Source organism: Brachyistius frenatus, unplaced genomic scaffold (genome assembly GCF_029030835.1).
Source record: "Brachyistius frenatus isolate BFR_SWC_R1_liver_20210118 unplaced genomic scaffold, ASM2903083v1 Contig_3, whole genome shotgun sequence".
NCBI lineage: Eukaryota > Metazoa > Chordata > Actinopteri > Embiotocidae > Brachyistius > Brachyistius frenatus.
Window position 1 is genome coordinate 4,983,490 of NW_027210602.1, and position 27,566 is coordinate 5,011,055.

Here is a 27,566-nt window from a genome sequence, read left to right on the forward strand (position 1 = left end):
AGAGCCCCAAAGGTGAAATCCACTGCGAGCCCCTTCATAATGAACCAAGAGTTATGTTGTTGTTGCTGCTTCTGCGGGCAAATCCAAATGCTCCAAAAAGAGATGTCGAGACTTGGCTTTATAAATATGCGTCCCTCCCCTGACGTCCTTTTAAAGAGATATGTCAAGCAATTAATGGCTGAGCTTGGCTAAAGACGTTATGTATCGAACGGGCCATTGAATTGGCAGAGGTGTGAAAGAGTCCCTCCGCCCCACTCTAATGGTTTTTGTGTATATTAGAGACCACTTTGATAAGAAGCGCCGACAATGATTTAAATTAAAGAGATTACGGGATGTACAACGGCACTGTGATTAATGGTGACGCAACAGGAGAGTTAATCACAAAGTTTGTCTGGACTGACAGAAGGAAAAAAAACAATAACGGCGTCAAAGGTCAATACGGTGAAAACGTATTAAACTTCTTTTTAATTATTGACTATATTTGATTGAAAAGAAAATACAAAAACCTGCAACTAAGCTGGCGTGTTGTAGAAAGCATACACGTGCACAGACATTCAGTTGAACCCCGGTGCTAATTAAAACTGGATAAATCAAATAATGAATAATATGTCAGCCAGTGGCAGTAAAACTATCTTCAAAATGGACTGTTATTAAAAAAAAATATATTAACAATATAATCCTGATCAGAAAATTAACTGAACAGAAGAACATTTGAACAGTTTCAAGAAATAATAATGAGTAGAAATCACATTGGTACAAAAATAAACAAATGTGTCAAACTGAATGGTCATTTACTTCTAACCTATAATAATAACAATAATAATAATAAGTATAGTGTTACGGTTATCATTAGGCTAGTGCATTTTTCAAGGAAAATGTACTAGCATATGAATATATTTTTTTTACTTCCTGGTATTAACAAATCAATCATTAGGTGAGTTGTATTGGACATGAAAAGACACCATACACATGAAAAGCCTTTAAGAGCAGCATTAACCATTCATGAGAGCAACTGCACATTTGACTTCATAGGGTTAGAGTTAGAAGAAGAAAGATCCAAATAAAAACTACAAAGCTTTGAGTCTTTTGATGACAACAGGCTGAAAAAAAAGACGTGTAATTGGTATTTAATCAGCCTCACAATACTTTTCAAAACTTTGTTTTTTACCTTTTGAGAAAATAAATATCAGTCACTCTGTGGAGGACTAAAAACAGAATACAAACACAGTGTTATCAGATGATTGTGTTGTGCGGGTATTATATTGTTCACATTAATATATTTATGATGATATTTAAGCAAGAGCGCACAGATGTCGGCACATTTGAGCCCACCAAGGTCAAAACATTAAATTAAAGTGCACCGCAACATTACAACGTCACCTCAGCAGCATGCTTCCTTGTGTCCTCTAATGAGACTGTGACTATTATAGCAGTCAATTCATACTGAGTCAATTCAAATTATTATCACTATAGACGTATAGGCTACACAATTGTTAAAAGTTAAAAGTTACCGAGAAAACGGTTATGAGCACGAGCTACACTTCTCTGAAAAAGCCAAAGGGGCTATAAGAATAATTAAAAAAAATAAAAATAATAATAATTATATTTTCTGTTGTAGTATTCACGCCGAAACATGGGGTTACGGTGTACGGATGTAACAGCTGAATAATATCCCTTAAACGTCATTAAATAAAAACAAACAAACAAAAACACCAATAAATCACGTCTCGTGAGCTGTGACGTACTACAGGTTTGATTTGATTTGATTTGATTCGATTTGGTGTCGACGTAATTAAGCGCGCAGCTTGCAGCAGGTGAGGCTGTTTTAAAGCGTTTCCGCTCAGCTGTAGCTGCTTGTCAGATGAGCTGCGTGGGCCGACATGGACCTGCGCCTGTTTGTTTGTTTGACTTTTCTGGCGAGTCTGAGAAACTCCAGAGGTAACATCCGCTTTACACAATGCGTTCTTAAAACGATATTTAGTTCAACCCAAAGTAACAAAACGCAGCACTTGTGGTGGTTTCTTCGGTGTACGGCGTGCGTGTGGAAGTCCCATTAGTTCACGGCTTGACGGAGGCTGCGTCAGAGGAATGCTCAGGGTCACTAACTTTTACTTGGTGCTTCCACGGCACGTGGAGCCTTCCCACGTCAAAATGAGCAGCGACGCGGGGCAGTTTGAGGGTGTTTTAAATTGGCAACTTCGGTGCCTGTTTTGCACTTAAGCACTTTATTTAGGTGAAATGAGTTCCAACGTGGATGAGAGGCTGGAGTTGTCTTTTTGTTTTGGTTGTTACAGACTTCCTTTTAATATTTAATTAGACCTTTTGGGGTTTTGGTGAATCTGTGCTTCTTATGGTCGACTTTACTGTAGTTTCTGAGATCTTTTTGTTGTTTTTTTTCCTCCTTTTTGGGAGTTGTTCCATCTCTAAGAGGCCTGAGGATCGCAGCTATATTGTGTTGTCACATAAGGTCTTCAGTTTACTTGTGCTTTTTTTTTTTTTTTTTTTTTTGGACTCAAAAAGCTGCGCTATAGATAATAAAGTACTTTATTCAATTGTATATTTGTCTCGGTGTATAATATTTCTTAGTGGGTGCCAAGCATGCGGTGGAAACCAATTACAAGCAAAATAGTGAATGAACATGGAATATAATGTGTGCAAGACCATTTTTTTTGTTCGTAATACCGATTGGCATGTCTGAAAAATGAACTTCGTTAATCTCGAAAGAGCATTTCAAATATAAACATCCAACAAGGCTGCGCTTGGACTACATTATTCTGAAAGGCTCTCTTCTTTTTTTTTTTTTTTTTCTTCTTTGTACTTTGCCTCACGATCTGTATGTTGGCAGGACATCTCTCAGGCTGCCATCAGGGCCAGTGGCAGTGTGATGATGGAAACTGCATCGCTCTTGAGTGGAGATGTGATGGACTCGGAGACTGTCTGGATGGATCTGATGAAGTGGACTGTACTGGTAGGTATATATCCTGTCCTCTACAAAATACAACCCCCAGAATCACAATTATGAATGATTCATAAATCAACACATTAGTTTAGATTTGATTTATCTTCCTTTTCACAATGCCGTAGTTTTTTTTTTTTTTATTCACTGTGATTCAAGCAGTTAACATCATATTTAACATGCCTTTTTAAAGAAATCCTGAGTTATTATTGCAAATAATGAAAATATGATGGGACACATCTGCCTTTCCTGTTTTTGGTTTAAGTGAAAATGATTCCAGGCCTCTCCCGTTTCTGCTCAATAAAATTAAACTTATTTTATGCATTTATTTTCACAATCTTTTCTCTTCTTCCCTTCGGCACCTTCAGGTTCGACTGCTTGTCCACCAGGTCAGTTTCCTTGTGTGGACTCTGTCGGCTGTGTTGATGCATCAGCCCGCTGTGATGGAAAAAAACAGTGTCCCACCGGTTCCGATGAGGAGAACTGTCGGCCAAGCGTTGGCTGTCTGAAGTCTGACTGGACGTGTCAAAACCGCATCTGTATCCCCAAAGAGCTGCGCTGTAACGGACAAAACGACTGCATGGACAACTCTGACGAAGAGGACTGTGGTGAGGAAGATCGCTGGTTGACTTCTGACTGACAGGAAACGGAACGACACATTGTTTGAGATTAACGGATAGGTTCATCAAAATAATGAAAATATATATCTATTTTTTTTTACCTCTATTAGCACAGAAAAGTGAGGTTTTATTTACTCGGTTATGGAGATGCACATCTTTTTGCAGTGCGTGCATGAGCTCAGTCCGTGTGGTCCAGCCGGGCCTTCAGTCTCCACAGGGTGTGTTTTAAGCACCACCTTGCTTTGCTGAATACATTTTGGAAACTGCATCAAAGTAATATAGGACTCCACTTATAAAACATCCCCAAACTATTTGCACAAAGACATTCCACAAGGGATTTGGGTGAACCAACCCTTTAAATCGGTAAGTGCTTTATTTCAAACATGGAAGAAGAATGAAAGTCGAGTACTTTTAATTACTTTTATTTGAACAATAACCAAACTTTTATTGCGTTTACGAGAGCATCAATGCCTCGGTTGTTGTTTTTTTGTTGGGTTTTTTTTGAGAAAGGGTTTTGTTTCTAACCCCAGTCATGAAGAAATTAAAGACAAAATCGGTTAGATTATTTAGTTTAAATGATAAATAAAATTAGGCTTGAAAGTGATATTTGTTTTGGCGAGATCACACATTATAATTTATGCTAATGCATACAACATTCCTTAAATTGGTTCATGCCTCTTGACTTAAATCATGCAGATACTAAATATATCCACGTGATGACTCCATGATTTCATAAACTGACCAACAAGATGGCGGCGAGAGTGACTAGTTAGGATGGATATGTGAGAAGGAACAGGTGGACCATGCCACAGTGGATGAGATCACAAGGTATAAGGTTGTCTCTTCTTTGAAACAGGTCTGTGTGATGGGAATAGTGTACGGTGTCCCGAGAGGACGTGTCTATCTCCTGAAAAGAGGTGCGATGGGCAGTTCCACTGTTCTGATGGCAGTGACGAGCCCATAACCTGCGGTAAGCTTGAAATGCACAGACAAATTGTGGCGCTGATGTTTGTCACATTCAAAACAATGTGCCTCCACGCCCACGACTCTCCTGCATGAGTTTCTGCGAGGCTCGGCCAGTAATTGTTGATATTTCGCCTCCCGCAGGCCGCATCTGCTCTATAACCAACGGTGGATGTAGCCACATGTGCACCGATGAACCCTGGGGAGCTCTGTGTACCTGCCCCGTTGGATATAAGCTCTCTCCTGAAGGAGCAGTCTGTCAAGGTGTGTGGGGAGTGACAATGACACCCTGTTCACATTTCAAATATTGATTTCAAAGCAATGGTTGTATAACTAAAACATACTGGGTAATGCAAAAAAAATCATCTTATAACAAACCAAAGCAGTGCGAAATGTTTATATAAAAGGTTTTGCATGACTGGTCCACAACCTCTTTTTTGTTGTTGAGACCTCAGTGGAGTTGGCTTTTTAGTTTTATTAGTCTTTTTTCCTAAATCTTGGTCAGTGTATTTGATGAACAGCTCATGCCTATACAGTTAAAACCTGTTTTCTTCTCAGATTTGGATGAATGTGCTCCACCTTCTGCTCCCTGTGCACATCTCTGCACCAACACCGTTGGGTCCTACTACTGCACCTGCAGAGAGGGTTTCAGACTGACTGAAAGCGCCACGTGTTTGGCCACAGGTAATCAGGCACGAGTCCGTTTACCTAAAAAGTACTAAAACGCAGGATATTGTAACACACTAACCAACATGCTGATGCAAAGCAAATGCAGGTAAGTGTTCTGTTCTACGTCAAGTCATAATCTTAATTGTAAAGTGCGAACCCACCCTGGATTTGGTTTCAGCCTCTAAAAAGATCAATCCCAACAACAACATCCCAACAATCCCAATTTAAGGTAATTGACATGTGAAGAGGTGATTTTGATGTGGATGAGCTCATGACAAGAGCAAGAAAGCCGAGTTGAAGATCAAAGAGGGCAGCTCGCATGTAAATGACACTTTGTTCTCATCAGTGTTTTAACTTGTATCTCAACACTTTCTGGTTTATGCGCTCAACACCGAACAGGAAGTCACACTAATTACATCCTTTCTGAATCGTTGTATCCAGGTGATGCTGCTCAGCTGCTAATGGTGCAGAGGAGTGCTCTGGGACTGGTGAACGTGAAGTCTCCACGGTTTGAAGTTATCCAGACTCCGGTGTTCGACCCAGTGGCCCTGGCGTTTGATGTTGGGCGGGAGTGGTACTACTGGGCTGACAGCCATGGCAGCATTTACAAAAGTGATGGACAGCACAGCTGGACACTGTATACCGGTGAGTTAACTCAGAGTTACCATTGATACCAACTGACTAAAACCCCCAGTTTGTGTTAAGTAAACAAAAATATGTACCTTTTTAAAAAAAAAAATAAATAGGAAACCATGGAATTAAAGGTCTAGCTTGTGATTGGCTGAATGGATACCTGTTCTGGACCAATCAGAAGACAGAATCAATCTACATGCAGGCAACTGATGGGAAAAGTTATACTACTGTGCTGAGCAAAAACATCAGCCCATCAGAGCTGGTGCTGGTTCCTGTGGAGAGGTACGTTTCACTTTCACTCTGCTACATGTGACTGAATTTGAAAGCGTATTTTGTAGAGGGGTGATGATTTGATAAAGGACAGCGAGTCCTACATTTTGAATGATTGCGCCCAAAAAAAAAAATGCTGATGATGCATTGATTCGTTGCCCTCTGCCTCCCAGCTTGATGTTCTGGCTCAACGCGGGTCCAGGTGACCGGGTGACACTGGAGAAGTCGTGGATGGACGGGTCAGAAAGAAGCTCTCTGGTGGTCCTCACTGCTCAGTCTGCACACAGCCTCACTGCTGACGTCGCTGCCAGGAGGCTGTACTGGATCAGTGACTTCAAGAGGGTGATTTCTGGAAAGACACATTAGGCACATTAAAGTTTGGACCTAAACATGATCACCTGCACACAGATTGGAAAGACTCATGTTTTGTTTCTGGTGATTTGGAAATTAACAAACAGCAATTGATCTCGTGTTGCAAATCCCAGGTTCCATGTTGCAGACTTGGAGAAACATGTCCCTTGCTAGTCAAATTGAATTTAATGTTGCTTGATGTCCATTATATATGTCAGTTGTAAGAAAAAGTTCAGTCACCCCTTTATTGTTTGAAGTGAACAAATGCAAATACAACACCTGCATCAAAAACGTTTTATGTTCATGGTATAAAAAGTAAAAGAGCCTTAACATTTAAACCCTGGCACCTTAAGTAGTCTTTAGTAACCCCTCTTTGGCAGATAGCACAGCTTGCAAGCACTTTTTGTAGCCTGGAGAGAATCTTTCTTTTCTTTATTTAGGAGGGAAGTACATTTCCTTATCTTGCAAATCATTTAAATTTCTGAGATGGTTTTTGGCCGTCTTGTTTAAGATGGACTGCGAGGCCAATTTCAAAAGTTTCAGCTTGGAATTCTTACTGTAAAAAGATTCATGGTGGATTTGGATTCGTCTCCTGTTGTAGAAAGCAACACATTGCATCTGAATTTATTTGGTGCCGTGTTTGCTGTGCCACTGCTCCCTTTTTCCTCTGAAAATACCTTTTTAGTAGTTGCGGCTCAAGTCAAACTTCCACAGTGCAGTATTGCTTTGTGTATGTCAAACGCTGAGTTTTGTGATCAGGTGGCAGGTAAAGTCCTCTCTGGCTCTTTCATGTTGACCCAGTTTGTGTTTAAACGCTGCGCAAACACTCCTTCTGTCAGCTGAACCTCCTTTGCCCTGAAGTGGGTTTTGCTTTGCTGAATTTCTATCAGTTATGTCATGCGTATTCCCGTCTGTCAATGCTAAGTTTGAGAATGAACAGGGTCAAAGAAACGCTATGCCCTTTGACTTCATTCCCATTCCTGAAATCATCACTCCTATAATCTTTGTACACATCAACATGCACATTCACCTTGAATTTTAGGCACACTTTCTGTTTGTTATGCCTCGTGCAGTGAACATGAATGTGTTTTATTCAGTCCATAGAGACGGTGAAGTTGGATGGGACTGGCCATTCCTCCTTCACGGGACTGTTCAGCAGGAGACCAGCTTTGGGCCTCGCTGTGTTTGAAAGTTCGTTCTACTGGGTCGACGACAAGGGACTGTGGCAGGTTGCACAGAACCAACCGAGCCAGAGAACGTTCCTCTGGAAAGCTGAACTGCCACTGTTAGCTGTTCACCATGAGCTCCAGCAGCCTCAAGGTACGACTTGGATTTAATGTTAGTCTGCAACCAGCTTGATAATTACAGTATTTCTTTCTCTGAAGTTACACTGATGTTTAAGGTTATGGTGCTCTATATATGCAATTTACTGAGTTATATTTATTTTAAATACAAACCCAATTTGCAATTCCAAGCTGTATTTACCTTGACTTTGGAACAGTATTGTGTTGCTCAATATAAAAAAAAAAACAAGCATTTAATCATTTTTAAAACAAATGCAAGGCAACTTTAATTGTATAGCACATATCATACACTAGTGTAATTCAAAGTGATTTACAGAGTAATGGAAATAAAATATTTAAAAACTGCAAAGTGTGAAGTCTCTAACATAATGACAGAAAATGTTTGAATACTTTCACACAACCAGTTTAAATATGTCCTTCATCATCCGTGTTTTTTTTTTCACATCTAACTGTGCTCACATTTAAAACATATCTTGTCATTGATCAGATTCATCTGCTTGTGCAAAGACTCTTTGTCAACTCTGCCAGTTAACTAAAGGCAGCCCTTCTGGATTCACCTGCTCTTGTCCAAACTTCAAAGTCATGTTGCCTGATGGGACATGTGAATGTAAGTTTCCTAAAACTTTAATTTGCCTGTAACAAATGCATTTTTTTTTAAAACTTTTTCTTTCCCTTTTTTTTTTTTCCTTCTACTTTTTAGTCGAAGAAACATAATAAATGTTATGCCATTCTGTTGAGCTTTTCGGTTTCCTAATCAATAGTGTTAACTAATCTATTAATATTATCAATAATGAGGCCGCTTTCCCTTTTATTCTAAAATCGTAGTTTTGTAAATGCATATAAACCTTGTTTGTAAAATAAATAATGTTCCCTGTCACAGATTGGCTCCTGCCATTTTGGGTTTAAGATTTCAGTATCTCTTTTTATAACTCATTAAAATGTGTTCCTTTTGTTTTTTTTTCTTTCACAGATCCACGCTTCATATATGCTAATAATACAAACATGAACCTGTTGGAGTTCAGAGGCAGAGATTTCTCTCAAACCCAGCTGTTCAGCACTGACGACGGCATCCTGTCTTTTGATGTGGACTGGTACAGAGACTGGCTGTACTGGGCCAACCAAACCGGCCAAGTCAAACGCACCAGTTTGACCCAGGTCAAGACTGAGGAGGTCCCAACACCTTTGCCAGGTAGACACTTTGATTAATGGAGGCAATCTTACTTCGAGTGTTGCCTCTGGCTTTTTTTTTCTCCTTTATGGACACGGTATTCAGTTGATTAAAAAATACTGAAATAATAGATTTCTCAACTGCTACTTCACTGATAAATTAACAAAAACAAACTGTGTGGTATTGAATTGAAATTCCACAATGGACCAGCTGGCTAATGTCACGCCACTGTTTATTTTGATGTCTTTTCTTTATTTCTTTTGTAGTTTGTCTGATGGCTGTAGATCAGAGGAGTGGGAACCTTTATTGGGTGTCACGTGACCAAAACAGCATTGGAACCACCTCGGCTGACAGTCATGACCCAAAGAAGCTGTACCACACAACAAAGGAGATTGGAGACTTTTATCTGGACTGGCTGAGGGGCTGGATTGTGTGGCTGGAGGATGAGCAGATCCTCAGCATGAGCATGTTGGGAGGCAAACCTAAAGAGCTGCTGCACATTGTAGGAGAGGTGCGGGGGAACGTGGCCTTTGATCTACGGGCCAATACTCTGCTGTGGAACTCCAAACGGGCAGGTGAGTTGGTTAATTTCCCAACATGCATAGAATCTGGGTTAAAAAAAAAAAAAAAATGTCCACAGTTCAGACCTGTTTTGACTTTTGCACATTTGTCAGGTCTGACAACACTGAGTCTGCTCCAAGAGAGAAGCCACCAAGCTGGAAGACGGTGGAACATTTCAGGCTCAGTCATAGCTGCCTTGGAGCCCTTCCTTTTGTCCATTTCTGATGACATCATGACTCTGTGGGATCGGCGCGACGGGAGACCCATTCAAGACGTAACTGTGAGAGGACGCGTGCTCGGTGTAATCACTTCACTCGGGGACATTCAAAAAGGTCAGAACGTTCAGCTGCTACAGAGGAAAAATAACTCTCGTTCCTTGTAAATTTTGTTGAAGTGGTGCTACAGTCTCTCGGTTCCTCTATGGTTCATAAGATTTACAGTTTTTCCTTTTACCTTAAAACATGTAAAACGGCACTTGTGAAGTTGAGAATTTTTTATAAAAAAAAAAAAAAAAGCAAATTTTGAAACGAAATCAAAAACATCTGACGCGGTTAACGGAAAATCGGTACTGGTTTATAGCAATTGGGGAAGGGAAACATTTACATGAACGTTTTCGTCTGTACTCAAATAAATGATGTTTTTTGGTCTTTCCATCGTGTCCGATACTCCAGCCTGTAATAATTCAGTGATGATGTGCCGACACTCACCAGTCTGCCTCCCACGAGCCAAGCTGTGTGATGGGAGGGGGGACTGCCCTGATGGAGACGAAGAGTTTTGTGTTGGCTCGTGTCCATCTGAAGGTAAGGCATCAATCGTCACATTAGATTGTTGTTATAAAAGACAACACTAATCCAGAATCTCCATGTAAGTGGAGAACACATTTAAAAGTGATGTATTTCTGATGGTCTTTTCTGTCAATCTCAGAAGATTTCAAGTGCAAGGACCGTAGAAGCTGCATATCCAGAGATCTTGTATGTGACGGCCGCGCTCATTGTCACGACGGCTCTGATGAGGTCGTCTGTCCGACCGTGGCGGCTTCTCCGATTCAGGCAAATGTCCTGAAATGTCGCACGGGCTCAAAGCCATGCAACGATGGCACGGAGTGCGTTTTATACAGTCACATGTGTGATGGAGAGAAAGACTGTAAGGACGGATCAGATGAACTGGGATGTGGTGAGTCTCCTACGACCACACTAACCCACTCACTGGGGGAGAAAAAAAAAAAAGTCAGTTACTGATGAAATCTGTTTTTGTTTGAAAGATCATTTTGAAGTGGGCATTTCCAGTGAAGTTTCTGGCTTGCTAATCTAATATTTGAAAAATACTAATTTAACTATCCTACATTCATTTAACCTCACTGAATGATTCTTACTGTGTCTTTTTAAGATGCCCAACAACAGACCACAACTACTACTGAACCAAACATTGATCCGTCAAATGAACCCCCTCCTGCTGCCACACCTCCTGCTCAGACTCTGCCGCCCTGCAGCAGCCCCTCCGTCCTCTGTCCTGCCTCTGGTCGCCTCTGCATTTCTCCGAGCCAGTTTTGCAACGGTCGTCAAGACTGTCCCGACGGCTTTGATGAAAAGAACTGCGTGAGCAGATGTCCCTCGAGAAGTACGTTTTCTTAATTTAAAATGTTTTGATCTGGTATCCTCAACAGACAACTTTGACAATTAAGTATACTCAATGGATTTGACTCACTCTTTGAATTAATTATGGACTTTATTTTCAACCATTTTCTCCCAGACGATTTTCTCTGCAAAGACCATCGGCGCTGTGTACCCAGGAGCCTCGTTTGCGACGGCCGCTCTCATTGTCACGATGGCTCCGATGAGCTTGACTGCCAGAGGAAAGCTCTTCCTGCTCCCCCAAAAAACACCTTGAAATGTCGCGTGGGCTCCAGACTCTGCCGAGACGGGACACAATGTGTTCTGCTGAGCCATGTCTGTGATGGAGAGAAAGACTGTCCAGATGGATCAGATGAAGAAGGATGTGGTGAGTATTTGTCCAAAGGTTGTTCTACAAAAGGGATAAATACACAACCCCATTTCCAAAGAAGTTGGGACGCTGTGCAAAATCTATATAAAAACAGAATACAATTTGAGTTTTTGTCTAAACGTTTGTTTTTACAACAATAGTAGATATACGGAGTTTAAACCTTTCCAATTCTTGCTGTCATATTTGTAGATGTTGCAGAGAGCACCGCCACCATTACTGCTGAGAATCAGCCCTCAAGTGAATCTCCTGCACGTGTTAAAGAGTTCACTCAGCCTCCCACCAAGCCACCTTGCACCAGTCCCTCAGTTCTGTGTCCAGGTTCCTCTTTGTGCATCACACCAACACAGCTGTGTGACGGAAAGAAGGACTGCCCTGATGGATCTGATGAACAGTGTGTGGAAAGATGTCCCTATGACAGTAAGTAGTGCGAAGATTCAATCACTGCTGCGGCCTGTTTTGTTAAATCTCAACCCAAGTGGAAAAGATGACTGCTTAACTTTTTATTCTTCTGGTTTTTGAAATTAAGCTTTCAACAAATGTCACTTTGGATCAGCAGAGATGTGAACTGACATGAAAGTTGAATTACTGATTGTGTAAATTTTAAGTACACACAGCAAACTAGAAACGGTTACTCGTATATTTTAATATAATTTTACTCTCCACAGCTGACTTTCGCTGCAAAGACCGTCGGAGCTGCATCTCAAAGAGTCTCGTCTGTGACGGCCGCTCTCATTGCCACGACGGCTCAGATGAGCTGGACTGTCAGAGAGCAGCTCTTCCTGCAGCTCGGACGGACGTCCGGAAATGTCGCGTGGGCTCCAGACTCTGCCGAGACGGGACAGAATGTGTTCTGCTGAGTCATGTCTGTGATGGAGAGAAAGACTGTCCAGATGGATCAGATGAAGAAGGATGTGGTGAGTTGAATGGCGAAATAACTGTGAAGGTGCTTTGAAAGTGAGCGCAACCTGATGGTTGCTAGTGAAGTTGGCAAAAAAAAAAAAATTGTCTGCCATTTAAGTAGCTATGTGAAATATAGCGATGGTGGATCTGGTACCCTTTTTAAAGTATGTGTAGCTTGGTGCAATTTTAATGGACACGAAGCTAAAATCAGGGCTCTTTACTCATATTCTGAGAGCAGTCAGGACACTTTGTTGAACTGGTTTAGAGTATTCAAATGTATGTAGGTTTTTGACAAATGGTATACTCCTACCTGAAGTCAAAGTCCTTGAACACATCTAAATCAATACAAACAAGCTGATGCATTAAGCTATTACATAAACTCGGTACATAAAAGCACATAGACAGAGCACAAGCTCATTGAATTTAGTCAGAACAGAACTCCAGTGTGTAAACAAGTACATACACAAATCGGTGCATGAAATAATGAATAAATAACTTTGTCAATGGGATTGGGATTTGTACGTGTATTTTTTTTCAATAGAATACGTAACAATTTTTATCTTTATCAGAACAAATTGTGTACTAAATCTCCATATATCAGTATACTCACTATATCCTGTGCTTGTTGGCTCAGTAGCATGTGGCAGACAGGGATGAATCATCCACACTGAAGATTCTTGATTCCTCTTTGGCTCTTCTCTCATCTCTGTAAAACCTCTCAGCTTGAGGACACCTGAAAGGGCACAGTGCCATCTACTGGCTTTAGTGTAAACATTGTATTTTCCACTCAACTACTTGATTTTCACTTCTTTAAATCATTATTACAATAATTTTGACCGTTTGGTTTCAATAAGTGAGACTCTTGCTGAAAATCAAAATTGAAAAATGCCAATGATACCAACGGCTTGTGATGAACTCTAGAATGCAGCTTGTTCCATTAGTTTAATATTTTTGAAATATGTCTTTAAAAAAAAAAAAAATACATCTAATTCTTGCATTTATCAATTTTTAGATGCTGCAGAGATGAACACTGCTGCAGAACACGTCCACATCAATGAATCCCCTTCACCCACCAAGTTGTCCTGTAGGAGTCCCTCAGTTCTGTGTTCAGGTTCCTCTTTGTGCATCAAGCCAACACAGCTGTGTGATGGAAAGAAGGACTGCCCTGATGGATCTGATGAGAACTGTGTGAAACGATGTGCTTCCAACTGTAAGTGGTGATGGGTGGACTCCTCATGGGTGATCTGTCATATTGTTTGTTTTGGTATTGCGTTTAATAAATGAAATGCCTTCCTCCACAGCTGACTTTCTCTGCAAGGACCGTAGGAGCTGCATCGCCAGGAGTCTGGTCTGTGATGGACGCCCTCACTGCCACGACGGCTCAGATGAAGGCAGCTGTCCGAGCCGAACTGCTACTGCACCTTTGGCTAATGTCTTGAAATGCCATGTGAGCGCAAAGCCATGCAAAGATGGCACCGAGTGTGTTTTGAACAGCCACGTGTGTGATGGCGAGAACGACTGTCTGGATGGATCCGATGAACAGGGATGCCCAGAATTCTGCCAAAAAGGTGGTTTCACTATGGTCGCTTGAACCTTTACTAAAGTTGTGTAGATTCAGAAATGTCTTTTTTTTTCTTTCTTTCTTTCCTTCTTTTTTTTTTTTCTTCGACCATCACATAAAAGCAGTGTTATATGAACCCATTATATAGACATTTATCTTTTATTGCTTTACCCTACACTAGATTAAAAAAAAAAAGTAATCTCATTAATTTAACAAAGTTAGTCAACACTGTTCTATAAATGAGTTTCATTTAGATGATCTTTTAACTCTTCCCCGACCCAGATGAGTTCCAGTGCTCGCATGGAAAAATGTGCATCCCTGTGGCTCAGGTGTGCGATGGGAAGCCACAGTGTCAGGATCGGTCTGATGAACTGGACTGCTGGAAACCAACCGGGAGCTGCGAGCATCGTTGTCCCGACGGCAAGCGCTGCATCCCAAAGAAATTCCTGTGCGATGGAGAGAGAGACTGCGTGGATGGCACAGATGAAGAAGGCTGTGGTTAGTCCTGACAATTAATTTTTCCAGGGATTTATTTATTATTGATGGAAATAATGCAACGTGTTAGTCTACCACCACTCCAAGGTTGTTTTTATAGAAATGTTTGTTTTGTGATGGTGTAATAGCCAACAGTCCTGCCTCCAAGTGCTGAAATAAGTTGAACAGTTTCTTCTTTCTCCCCGTTTCCAGACCTTGTTACTGCGGCAACAACAGAGTCTCCTGTTCTCACCTCCGCATCGACTTGCATCACCCCTTCAGTTCTCTGTCCAAGTTCATCGCTGTGTATCTCTCAGAATCAGCTGTGTGATGGACAGAGAGACTGTCCTGATGGATTTGATGAAGACAACTGTGTGGTCCAGTGTGAAAACCCAGGTAGGGTCACATATCTGGGAAACTAATGATGGCATGGACTCACCGAGGGAGTGTTTCAAAGAAAAAGTGACGTGCTTTATTTGACATTACCGATCTGTGGCCTGCTTTCAAGTTTTATCTTGAGGATACCAGGCTAATATTTCCACCATATCTCTTCTGGTACATTAACTTCTCCATGCACCGTTCAAATCTGCACCTTCTCTTCTCTCAGATGACTTCTTGTGTAGCGACCGTAGAAAGTGCGTCCCCAGGATGGCCGTGTGCGACGGTCGTGCCCACTGTTTCGACGGCTCAGATGAGAAACGGTGTCAACCAGCAGATGCTGCTGTCACCTGTAAGCACAGAAGAAAATCACAACACTGCAACAATTCATGAAATAAATTACAAGAACATTTCATTGATCCCTCTCACCTCGGTTGCGGTTTGCGCAATGGAAACACAATATTAACTCAAATACCTGATGTGCTCACCAACTGCATACACCTTGCCAGTAGCAACTGGCTAGTTACACCCCACTAGCTTCCATAAACACTTTAGCTGCATTTCACCAAATCAAACCTAACCTCAATTTTGTTTGGCTACCAACTTCACATAATGTCTCCTAGATCTTTCTTGCTCTCAAAGACAATTTTTTTTTTTTTTTTTTTTTTAATATATAATTTTCTCTCTGCCAAGTAAAAAATGCGCTTAATGCCAAAGCCCCTCTGAAGTGCCGCAGAGGTTTCAAGCCATGTAACGACGGCCTGGAGTGTGTTATGTACAGCCATGTGTGTGATGGAGAGAAGGATTGCAAGGACAGCTCAGACGAAGAGGGATGTGCTGCTCAGTGTAAAGCAGGTTTGTTTTGTCCACTGACCTGGGAAAAAAAAGTTAAAGATGAAAGTAAAGAAAAAAACCTTTTTATAATTTGGGTTATCAAAGTTAGAAAACTCTGCTTGTGAAAGGTTATCTTTTGAGTTTTCTTTCTTCCTCCCCAGGTGAGTTCCGGTGTGCTCACGGGAATAGATGCATCCCACAAGAGCAGGTGTGTGACGGGGAGAACGACTGTCGGGACCGATCCGATGAAATGGACTGCTCAAGTCCGAGTAGGGATTGCCATCGGCGCTGCGACAACAACACTCGCTGTATACCAGAGACCTTCCTGTGTGATGGAGAGAGAGACTGTGCTGATGGCTCCGATGAAGAAAAGTGTGGTGGGTGACTTTCAGCATTAGTTTGTACAGTGACTTGGATCCACACGACAAACATCGGATGATATCCATGTTTCTGTTTCCCTCTGGGCAGGTCCGGTGCCCTGCGAGATTCACCAGTATCGCTGTGCCAGCGGGCAGTGCTTGTCTGAGGCTCTGAGATGTGACGGCTACGCTGACTGCAGAGACCGCTCTGACGAGGTGGACTGCATGCGACCTCCGCGCTGCCTGACGCAGATCCGATGCCCACACAGCCACGAGTGCCTGCAGAAGGAATGGCTCTGCGACGGCGAGCGGGACTGCAAGGATGGCTCGGATGAGAAGGTGGGGAAGGAAAACGGAGCGAGGTGAAGTAGATCTCCACCGATGAATCGAGGGAATGATTTGTCAGCGTGTTTAGAAAGCCGTGAACCCATTCAAACTGTCATGATTTCGTTTCAGAACTGCAAAACTCCTCCAACAAAGTGCCGGGAATACCAGTGGCAGTGTGGAGACGGCAGTGAGTGCATTCCTCTGTCCTGGAGGTGCGATGGGAAAATGGACTGTTACAATGGCATGGACGAGGACAAATGTGAGCATGTTTATTATCAAATATTTACCCGTGCTTGTCCTCTGGTATTTTTGAAATGACAAAGTTTAGCCAGTAATTTCTGTCATCTTAATTTTTGAGTCAAAATGTCTGTTCTCTGCAGATTGACCCAAGTTTTTGGTGCCGAGTGTCATTGTCAGAATGGGGCCTTGTCTAACAAAACATTGATGCCGTTTTTGATTCTGAGTGTTAAAAATGCACAAGATATAATGGTTAAATGTAAAATGTATTTGAGTCTCTGTCTAGGGCCTTTGTAACGCAATGAATCTGTGCTTCTGTTTTCACAGGCAGCCAGAGAAAATGCCCCACTCACCTTTACCAGTGTGACAGTGGAGAGTGTGTGGATCCCAGCCTGGTGTGTAACGGCTTCACCGACTGTGCCAAGAGCTCAGATGAGGGCGCAGGATGTGCTCACCGCAACTGCTCCAGTCCATCCGCTCCTCAGTGCGCCCACGTCTGTGCCAGCACCCCAAACGGAGCGGTCAGTGTTAGAGCCGACGTGTATCTGAACGTTTTTTTCTTCTTCTTAACACCGCTTTCTCCTGAACTTAACATGACCTGCTTTTTCCTTTTTAAAACTGATCGGCAAGGCAACTATGTACTGTTTTTCACACCTATCTAGACATGTGCACAGAACAGTCTTTACACAAGCATTTCCATGAAGCTAAAGCTGAAATGTCTTCTTGCCTCATGTTTCCAGAGGTGCTTCTGTGCTGCAGGTTTCAGACTACAGTCCAGCGCCGTCTCCTGTGTGGACATCGACGAGTGCAACTTGGTGCCAAATTCTGTATGCAAACACATCTGCCTGAACAACCATGGGTCCTACAGCTGTCTCTGCCACCCCGGCTTCTACCTGGAGCCTGACAACAAAAGCTGCAAGACAAAAGGTGCTCTGTGTGGGGAGAAAAAACATCTACGTTTCAGAATCTGTAGCTTTTTTTTTTTTTTTTTTACAGTGGCATCCATATTTGAAGTATTGTTGATGGTCAGACTTTATATCAGAATCAGCGTGTGAACACATACAGGTCTTTTAAAATCTTCACTACATGTAATGAGTCTGGACAAACAAATGTAAACTTTAATTTGACTGGTTGGCAGAGGTGCACCATGAAGCAGATCCTAGTTTTTGTCTGATTTGATGAATGGAGTGAATTACTCTTAGTTCACACGCATGCTCCAAGCAGAATTATCACAAGTGATTGACATGTTACATTAAGTTTGACAATACTTTTTGTTGCCATTGATATGAAGATGTTCATGCTTTTTCAAACAACCTTATTTATTTTAGTGTGGGGGATCACTCCTGATCAATACCTAGCTGATGTCTGTTTAATTTCTATAGTCTCGTCAAATCGATGCGCTACACTTTTGGACAGTAATTCTTTTACTGATTAGTTAATGGTTGTCAGACTAAATCCAGGTGAACATAAACTTCTGAGATGAAAAACTAGACAAAACTTTGATCAATTCAAAAACTGAAGAGAAAAGAGTTTTTAGCAGAGGATTTATCACTTACTGATCATGTTTTCATCTCCAGATGAGCCTTTGCTTCTGGCGTCAGTGCAGTCAGAGCTGTTACTGATGGGAGTCCACAGTGGCACCTTACGTCTTCTCTACTCTGCCAGTCGGCCGGTCTTCTCACTGGATTATCACTGGGCTCAGCAGAGAGTTTACTGGCTGAGCCCTGACTACCAGAGCATCCGCTGGGCTGACATGAAAAACTCCAACAACAGAGGGACACTAATCAAAGGTACAGCTATCTCAGGAACACTACAGTACTGTAATCAGGTGTGGTGGATGAATGCTTGTCCTTTGCCTTTTTGTAGTATTTTATAATTGATCAAGCCTGAAAGAAAAGTAAGGGAAAAGGATTGAATGTACCTTATTTGGTCACCTCTCAAAGTATGGAGCTGAATTTATGGTAGTCAAATGAAATGTTTTTATAGGAGTGAAGTCGGATTTCATCGCAGTGGACTGGGTTGGCAAGAATCTGTACTGGGTGGACGGACTGGTCGGCCAGATTCTGGCAGTGAAGCTCAGCAAGAACATGATGAGATCTCAGAACTACACCGTGGTCCTGGATGAAGATCTGGAGCAGCCGAGCTCATTGGTCCTGCTGCCACACAAAGGGTAAAAAAATAAAAAAAAAACCCGCTGAAAAAGTTAACACCTAACCTCAACCTGAAATCTCTCATCAATGCATGTATTGTATGATCACCGTTGTCAGGTTGATGCTGTGGTCGGAGATCGGCAGCACCCCTCAGATCGAGCGGTCTGGGATGGACGGTTCAAAGAGGAAGGTGGTGCTGAGCCGCGACTTGAGCTGGCCTGTCAGTTTGGCCTACGACCTCCTGGATAACCGGGTGTACTGGGCTGATGAGAAGCTGCGCTGCATAGGCTCCGCCTCTCTGGATGGAGACAACATCAAGGTAACAGAAGAACTGAATGAGGAACCAAGTGGCTTCCAAAGATTTTAAAGTTTAAGAGTGAGGAAAAATGCACTAAGTAGTCTGTCAGCTGCTCTCACTTCAAATGGTCACGCTCACACCTGATATTTCACAGAGTACGTTTACAGCTCGTCTCCCAGCAGTTATCCATCGTTAATTAGTGCTGATTTTTCACCAGATCCTCCAGTTAGCTGAAACTCCGAGCCCTTTCTCAGTGGCAGTCTTCAACAATCAAGTTTTCTGGTCCGACACCAAGAGAAGAACCGTCCGCTCAGCTGACAAGATCACTGGGAAAAATCAAAAGGTTCTCCTTAAGAGACCGGGCCAGCCGTTTGGACTGAAAGTGAGTCTTCAACTGGTGTTCTTATGACTCATGAAGAAGTTTGGAGTCCGAAAGGCTGCTAGATTTCAGGAGAGCAACCTTCAATTAAAATGTTTCACGCTCTACCACAGCTAGGATCTGCGATGTTAATGTTTCCTCTCTCCCTAGGTGATGCACTCCCTTTCCCAGCCAGCTGTATCCAGCCCCTGTGACCACCTCCGCTGCTCCCATCTCTGCCTTCTGGCTCCAGCAGTGAGGGGCAGATATGGAGTACCAGCATCAGCAGCAGTGCCGGCGCTAACAGCAGTTTGTCGATGCCCGATGGGGATGCTGCTTTCCAGGGACAAAATCAGCTGCTCTCTGCCTCAAGAGTCCTCTTTCATCCTGCTCCTGTCTCAGCAGACACTCTATCAGGTGAATGTCGTCATGGTGATGTTAAGACCATACAGTCTGAGAAATCCAGTGGCCCTTTCTGGTTGGCGATATTTTGATTAATAAATCTGCTTGCTTTTCTCCTGCTCATTTCCTCTTTAAATCCCACCTTCCTGCTACATGCAGATTAACTTGCGCGCCATGCATGGTGAAGGCGTAGCTCTGAAAAAAATGCCAACCAACCGAGAATTAGCTCTTCCGGGCGCAAACGAGGCGCTGGGGATGGACATTTCCCTCCGGGACCTTTCTCTGTATGTGGCTTCAGGAGTAGGATCTGTGGACGTACTGACACTGAGCTCCTCCAGTTCCAGACAGGGACTCAAACCTGCCGGGCAAATCCTGAAGCTGAAGGTACGCATAATTATTCTTAAATCCTTCAGTAAAAATATCACTCCCCGGTGAAACTTTAACTGTGGAAGCCAATCTTCTCCGCCCCACAAGGATGATTCAGTCACGGCTCTGGCAGTCGACTGGGTGACCTTTAACCTCTACTGGAGCAGCAGCGAGAGGGCCGATATCCACGTGACCTCCCGTCATGATGGCTACACCACCTCACTGCTGCAGGGATCACTGATGGTGAAGGCAGAACTCACATTTACACACCCTGTTTTCTCTATTTAAATATATTTCATTGTTCTGTCAGAATGATCACATTGTAAAGTGCAGAGTAATTTAAAGGCCTTCTGCACTGGAGGTCTTAGTTTTGAAGTTTTAATGATTTCATTAAAATGTAAGTAAGCAAAGACAAAAACTTAACTTGGTTGATTTGTCAGTTTTTAATGTTTTTTTTTTCCAGTCTTTTACTTTTTTAAAGACTTCAGACATTAAAATCTAGGCAAATTAAATGAAGATTTCATATTTACAAATACAGCAGAGTAAATGCAACTCTGATCTAGCCCTGCACTCATTTGCTGTGGAAGTCTGATTCCCCATGAATAAAACCAGATGTGCAGATATTGGAAGCCAAGGTACAAAATGTCTTCGCAGAAATTTACCAAATTTTCCAGGCACGGTTGGATTTTTTTTTTATTAGCTGATGTAGACCTAAAACTACAGATGCACTCTTCGCTACACCTTCAATATTGACATCATCTCAAAAACAAGTCAGGATTGCAGTTTATACGTTAATCCTCTTTTCTACGCCTGACCTTTCTTTGAACTACTTTCCTAGTGTCCTTGCTTGGTAAACCCAGATGATGTTTGGCTTTTCAGGGCACCACATCCATCGCGCTGCATCCGCCCTCAGGCCGACTTTGCTACACAGCGATCGTCATGGCGGGTCGGAAGAGCCAGACGGAGGTAGACTGCGCCTGGATGGATGGCCGTAGAAAAGCAGTGATGTGGAGGAAGTCGAGCTTTCCCACCTCTCTGGTCTTTTCCAGTACAGGAACAATGATCTACTGGGCCGACACTGGTGAGGAGTTGCAACTCTCGCATCATATATTTTTGCTTGCGTACGTCCGTGTGCGTCTAATTTGTCTTCTCTCAGGTGAAGGAGTAATCGGCTCCATCGGCGTGGATGGATTGGGATATAAACAGTACAAGACGGGGCCTGGTCTGCTGATCTCTTTCTCGCACACTGCGAACATCTTCTTCTGGGTCACCCTGGGCAAAAGTGAGGACAGACTTAATGTTTTGGTGTTATCTCAATGCTACTGCAAACAAATGTATTCATTATGTTAGATACGACAAGTCGCCACTAAGCAGATATTTTCTTCAGTGGAAAAGCTAAAACAAACTCGCTACAACTTTACCAAAATAGTTTTAGTATGGAAGTAGCAGCCTGCATCAAAGCCTGTGATTTTATTGATGCGAAGAATTTCAGGAATGAGCGTTTGAGGGGTAAAAAATAATTTTCCTTTGATGAAAACCAGCGCTTGATGTAGTTTTTTTTTTTTTTCTGTTCCACTTAAGTAATCTCTTCAGAGCCTTCACCTTTTGTTTCATCTGTCTTCATCCCCTGCAGGCAGCAGATGGCATCACAGACTAATGTAATAATGAATTATTCAGTCAGCTTATTCTCCGCAATCTGTACCGTTTTACATTTTTTGACATCCACTTCTAATCAGCAGCACTTTCTCTCTGTCTCCATCAGGCCTGTGAACACGCATGAAATGTTTCCTCTCTAACCTTTCTAATCAATCTCTCCCGACTTGTGCTCTGCAGAAACTTTTTTTTTTTTTTTTTTTTTTAAATGAATGTTGCTTTTCAACCCGTGTAGATGTAACCAGACTGTGGGTCAGTGACGGCCTCCAACCCACACAACTGTGGTTCGAGACAAAGACCAGCGTGGTGCAAGTCAGAGCCTACAGCAAAGACAGCCAGTCTGGTAGGTTGGAAAATAAACTCACGGAAAGTCTTAAGCTTGTAAATGTTACAAATAATTCAAGATACAAGACATGATCATTTGAGTGGTTCCGACAACGGGAAGATTCAAATGTAATAACAGAGTTGTAGAGAGGAGTTCGCTTAACTTGAAATGGCACTGGTAGCAACACACACACTGACAAATTTGTACTGAAAGCTCCCCCCTATACAACTGTCTATTGAAGCCTACTGTTGGAAAAGGAGCAGATGTGAGAACAAGCGAGTAGAAGGGTGGGACACGTCTGTGGGGAAACTCGCTGATGGCCACTAGAGGGAAAGTGAGACATGGCAGGATGTAGAAAAATCCAGACTAGGAATGAGAAGAGTCTGAACAGGGAGGTGGAGCAGGCATCACCATAACGCACACGCAAAGGAAATCAGAGGCCATACGAGAAGTAAATAGCATAAAATCACAAAGAAAATGCTTGAAATCACAAAAAAAAAAAAAAAAAAAAAAGCAGGAGATCGACAGCTGGATCGGTGCGGCTGCAGCAGTAAAACGGGCGCTGCACCGGACCGTGTTGGTGAAGAGGAAGCTGAGCCGGAAGGCAAAGCTTTCCATTTACCGGTCGTTCTGCGTTCCGAAGCCTCGCCGACGGCCACGAGCTCTGGGGCTCTTGTGGGTCGTGACCGAAAGAACGAGATCGCGGCTGAAATGGGTTTCCTACGTAGGGAGGCCGGGCTCAGCCTGAGGAGCTCGGACATTAGGATTTCCCTGAAGGTTCCTCTTTTGTACCAGTTTAATTCATACAACTGGAATAACTTTCCATTTTGGTGACTTCTATTTAAAGGTGTGTGACTCACCACTGTGCTTCGTCAATCATGTTGATATTCATGGTGAAGAGGATGCATTACAGAGTGAAGGATGATACCTGTGAACGAGGGCAACCTCAAACAGACATGTAACATGCAACCATAGTGCAACCACTTAGATATGCAGCCAACGTGGGGAGTGTGAATTGTGTTTTTTTTTTTTTTTTTACAGTTTTGTTTTTAAATTGCAAAAGTGACTTGTCAACACAGAAATCCTCCTTTAATAACGCTACATAATGCATTCATCCCTGGCCAGCTTTGTAATGCCAACAAACAGGATCGCTGCACACTGTCAGGCTCGTTTGCTTCCGTTTTACAAATTAAGCTCTTGGTCATAAAGCAGGAATTACACCGTCTGCACGCTTGTATTTTTCACCTCGACTTTTCTGTCCGTTGCTGAAGGGAGAGAACTGATATAAAGTGTGTTACCGGACACTGCAGGCAGAATGAAAAGACTCACTTAGGCTCAGTTTGAACTGAATAGATGGCAGAGTGATGCGATACCTGCAGGGAGATGGGGCTTGGCGAGCTGTGAGAGATCGGTTTGTGGTTGTGTGCTGCAGTGGGAAAGGGCAACGATGAATGGAGCTCTAACGCACAATATTCTCTTCACCCGTGACGGTGTGTCATGCAGTCCAAGCAGACAAACGGGGGGAGGGAGGGGGAGAGGGAAAAAAAAGGTGTTTTAAAGCAAAGCTGTAATGTTGTCATGCATTACAAGATATATGAATATATTCTATTAAAACTCAGATCATCTCTGAGGGTTGTGATTCTCCCTCTAAAGGCATAATGTCAGAAAAGAAGCTGCAATTGCAATATTAATAACTTGCAGAAAAATGCGAATATTAAACTGACCTTCATAACTCATAGACTCGGACAACTAAATTTCAGCGGGAGCAAATGAAAAGGCCAATCATATTCTCTTGAATGCTTCATTGCTTGAACAATAAATTATGAAATTCTGCAAACATAATTTCACCTCAACTAGATTTGAAGCCATAGTTTGGGTATAGACACATGGAAGCTTTAGTCCTAAAAATATTTTTTACTGTATTGAGGCTTTGCACGAGAGAGAAAATGTGCAGTTGAAATATAAAAGGTGAAAATCCATTTCTCTATAAAAACCCGGTGATGTCAAATATATCTTCTACATAATAAACATTAGGGAATGCTTAATGGAATCTAATGTCTAATGTGTAAAACTATGCAAGCACACATTTTGTTAAATGTTTTGAATACTTTCCAGGAAAAACTCAACAATTGTGGAAGCTAAGACTTCTACAAAAAAATGACAATAAATGCTGGTGACAGACTTGTGAATTTCTTTTGTTGTTGTTTTAAAGAATTTGTCAAGTGAAATCGTCCTTATATGATGTACCAAAACAAATATTTAGTGGTTCTAAAACTGCTCTGCTCACCCATTTCCACCAGGAAGCAATAGCTGCTCCCAGAACAACGGCGGATGTGCCCATCTGTGCCTGGCCTATCCCGCAGGTCGTACCTGTAAATGTGGGCGGGGCTTCTACGTCCTCAATGCCACCTCCTGTGCCCCTCTCCCTGCCTGCCCCACCGGAGAAGAATCCTGCTTCGACAGCAAGAAGTGTATCGGCAGCGACAAGTTCTGTGACGGACACGTGGACTGTCCAGACCAGTCGGACGAGCTGGACTGTGAGTGTTCAGACAAATAAAGCCAAAGTAAAAAAAAAAAAAAAAAAAAAAAAAAAGTAATCTTGGTTTGGTTGTAATCCAAATTACAACGATCAGAAATTGAAGTTGCTGGTCAAGGAACAGATTGACTGTAATGCTCAGGTAGGGTAATATAAGTGTGGTAATATGAAGATCATCAAATCGACTTGTATTCACCTCCTCAGTAAAATTGATATGAGTGCTGTTTGCTAAAGATCAATATTTGGGTTTGTTAAACAAAACATGTTTGACTCTCTCTGACACCGACCACTGAGAATGGGATTGTTATTCCAATATTTCTTGAAAGAACTGAAACACTTTTGGCCAAAAAGCTTGTCCTTTTCAGACGAGAGATTTTTAATGGGAAGGATTGATGCCACTCTAACATCTGCTGGCTGTAGCTTCATGTTTACAGTATAGACTGCTGGCTCAGGATAGCATGAAGGTAGAGTTGGCCAGTTGTTGGCCTCAAACTTGCATAACAAAATCCACCTACCACCCCCTCTTAAATTTACTAATGGCCCGTTTTATCTGGTTTGTTTTAATCCGTACAAAACAGTTGATTTCAGCTTTAGCTGTGTACAGTAACTTCCCGGACCTTCTACCAGCTGCCTGGCAATTTCAAGGTTGTGACAAGACTCCATTAGGTTGCACTAATGTTGTCACAAGTAATAAAAGAAGTGCACTGTGGGACCATATTTTGGCATGCAACGGCTGCATGTAACATGGAAGGGAATCGCTAACATTGACTTTCTCTTCAGGTCCGAGCTCAAACTCGGCCTCTTCTGGGACCAGTGATGGCCGCCCGCCACAGTTGTCATCCTCCTCCCGTGACTCCAACAAGAACGTAGCTGGAAGACTTCCTGAATCCTGTGATCTCCAGCACTGCCACGGTCACGGCAATTGCGTAACAGAGGGCAAAGTCACCCGCTGTCAGTGTCACGCTGGTTACAAGGGAGAGTTCTGTCATGACGGAGAAAGTGGACAAAACCACGTAGCTGTGATCCTCAGTGTCCTCTGCCTCACTGCTGCGCTGATGGGTGCTGCTTTTATTTTCGCCAAGAGGTACCGACTGTGATCAGAACGTGTTGTCTTTTGCACTTTGGGGGGAGACTCACCTTTTTAAAAAATGAGGCGGCCAGAATTGCGTGTAGCTAGATTGTCTTTGTGGCAGCAGATTATTTTACAGATCGACACTTTGTGAGCTGAAGAAAAAAAAGTAAACATTAAAGTCAGCTGCTGTAGTGTCCGGTTGAAATGAAAAGTCTTAAGTCTTTGTCCTATTGACCACTTCAAGACTATTTTCTGCTCCTTTTTGACACCGGCAACAATGTTTCAACAGGAGAGAATTGGCGTCCATCGGCGGCAAATCCATAGAGAAAGAAACTCTGATGGCCAGCATGGGCCTGCCCGGTGAAGACTCTGATTCTGACTGTGAGGTAAAACTAATTTATTTAAAATGATACACGTGTATTTCCTACCAACTATGGAACTCATGATTCCCTAACCAGTTCACTCATAAAATATTGGTCACCAATATGATATCCAATCATAAATATTGAATATCGTTTCTCCAGACTCTGAAGATGTTTGAGGACCTAATATTATACACGTGCTATTTAAAAATGTCCAGTATTTTCTTTTAAAATAGTTACACAAGAATTTAGTTTGACGCAATTTTATTGAATTAAATTTTTTTTCTTTGACTTAAAAAAAACAAAAAAAACACTGACACACTGGATTATTTCCCAATATATAGTAAAGGATTATCGGCATACAATTTAATATGCTATGTCTTCATTAGTTGGTCAAGATTTCTCCTTGATATCTTCACTGTATTTACTTTATTTTAAGGAAAAAACTGATCTTTTCTTCTCCTGTAGGAGATGGACTCTCCAGTAGATGTGAAGAACCTGCCGCCCCTATTGAAGTCGCAATAGCTTAAATAGAATATTCTGCCTGCACGGATAGGTTTTGCATCCAGTAAACACCTGGTAGCTGATGCTCTACATGAAGTTGTTAAACTAGCTTTTATAGTGTTTGTTTTATGACAACACGGAAGGCCTCAGATGTCACAATGGCCATGAATTTCAACATGCTGATGGAGACTTTCTGTTGTAATAAACATGATATATGAAAAAACAGACTCTTATTGTGGATTTTTAATTGGAGGCAAAGTAATTAACATCTGGAGGTTCCCACTAAATCACAATTAGCAGCTGCTCTTAAAAATTAAGGACAGTTTTTCTCAAACTGATTGACCAGTGTCAGACCAGTTTAAAATTAGCAGTTTGCATAGCAGGGATCTTTTCAGAAAATAGCCTCAAGAAAAAAAGGTTTGCCTGAAATGAACCATCTTATCGAAATCCAGCATACAAGAACTGACTAAATAACTAAAATAAAGACTTTTCACACTCCAGACTGAGAGCAGACGGACATTTCATCATGTCTAACCCTCACACACGTTCCGTGTCTGTCATTGTCTGGACCTTCTGACGGGACTTCATGCTTATCTAATGCTACTTGTGTGTACAGCGTGATGTATATCTTTACTAATGCCACTGTGTTGACAGTGTTATCACAACAGTGTTTATCTGCTTATGATTACACGTCTGTTTTCTACCCCATTAACTGACTGTTTTGTCTGGGTGAATGTCTGCCACACTTTTTTCAAAATAATTTTTAGACCTACATTTTTTTTGGATCGCGTACATCTGAGGTTTCATCAAAACTTCCTCCTAAAAACGTTCCTTTCGGATCAGGCACGCTGTTGTCATCCTTTTTTTTAAACTGACACCCGTTTCAACCAAGTGCTTCCTTTTTGTAATTTTGGTTCCGTTTTCCTCCCAAAGTTCTTTTGACCGAGAGATCGAAAGGAAACATGCGTGTTTTT

At 42.2% G+C, this 27,566-nt stretch overlaps 2 protein-coding genes and 1 long non-coding RNA gene across 3 annotated transcripts; all 3 read left to right on the forward strand.

Annotated features, from left to right (window-relative positions):
* Positions 1 to 9,751: 9,751 nt before the first annotated feature.
* Positions 9,752 to 10,494, forward strand: LOC138625849 (uncharacterized). The gene is made up of 3 exons (XR_011311258.1): positions 9,752 to 9,827; positions 10,167 to 10,295; positions 10,420 to 10,494. It is a non-coding gene; the product is annotated as an uncharacterized lncRNA (long non-coding RNA).
* Positions 10,495 to 10,616: 122 nt separating this feature from the next.
* LOC138625607 (sortilin-related receptor-like) lies at positions 10,617 to 13,987 on the forward strand. Its single transcript, XM_069706628.1, has 7 exons — positions 10,617 to 10,668; positions 10,882 to 11,112; positions 11,245 to 11,493; positions 11,686 to 11,913; positions 12,162 to 12,410; positions 13,409 to 13,606; positions 13,698 to 13,987. The coding sequence occupies exons 1-7, from the start codon at positions 10,617 to 10,619 to the stop codon at positions 13,985 to 13,987; spliced, it is 1,497 nt and encodes a 498-aa protein (XP_069562729.1).
* On the forward strand, positions 13,573 to 26,803 carry LOC138625857 (low-density lipoprotein receptor-like). The gene is made up of 25 exons (XM_069707082.1): positions 13,573 to 13,606; positions 13,698 to 13,964; positions 14,240 to 14,455; positions 14,645 to 14,827; positions 15,039 to 15,161; positions 15,503 to 15,664; positions 15,805 to 16,020; positions 16,112 to 16,341; positions 16,459 to 16,588; positions 16,894 to 17,087; positions 17,307 to 17,493; positions 18,144 to 18,356; positions 18,553 to 18,736; positions 18,834 to 19,035; positions 19,232 to 19,396; positions 19,544 to 19,789; positions 19,934 to 20,158; positions 20,249 to 20,383; positions 21,020 to 21,221; positions 21,297 to 21,422; positions 22,029 to 22,136; positions 24,419 to 24,655; positions 25,435 to 25,738; positions 26,016 to 26,112; positions 26,557 to 26,803. The coding sequence occupies exons 3-25, from the start codon at positions 14,266 to 14,268 to the stop codon at positions 26,611 to 26,613; spliced, it is 4,116 nt and encodes a 1,371-aa protein (XP_069563183.1). The 5' UTR covers positions 13,573 to 13,606; positions 13,698 to 13,964; positions 14,240 to 14,265; the 3' UTR covers positions 26,614 to 26,803.
* The last annotated feature ends 763 nt before the right edge of the window (positions 26,804 to 27,566 follow it).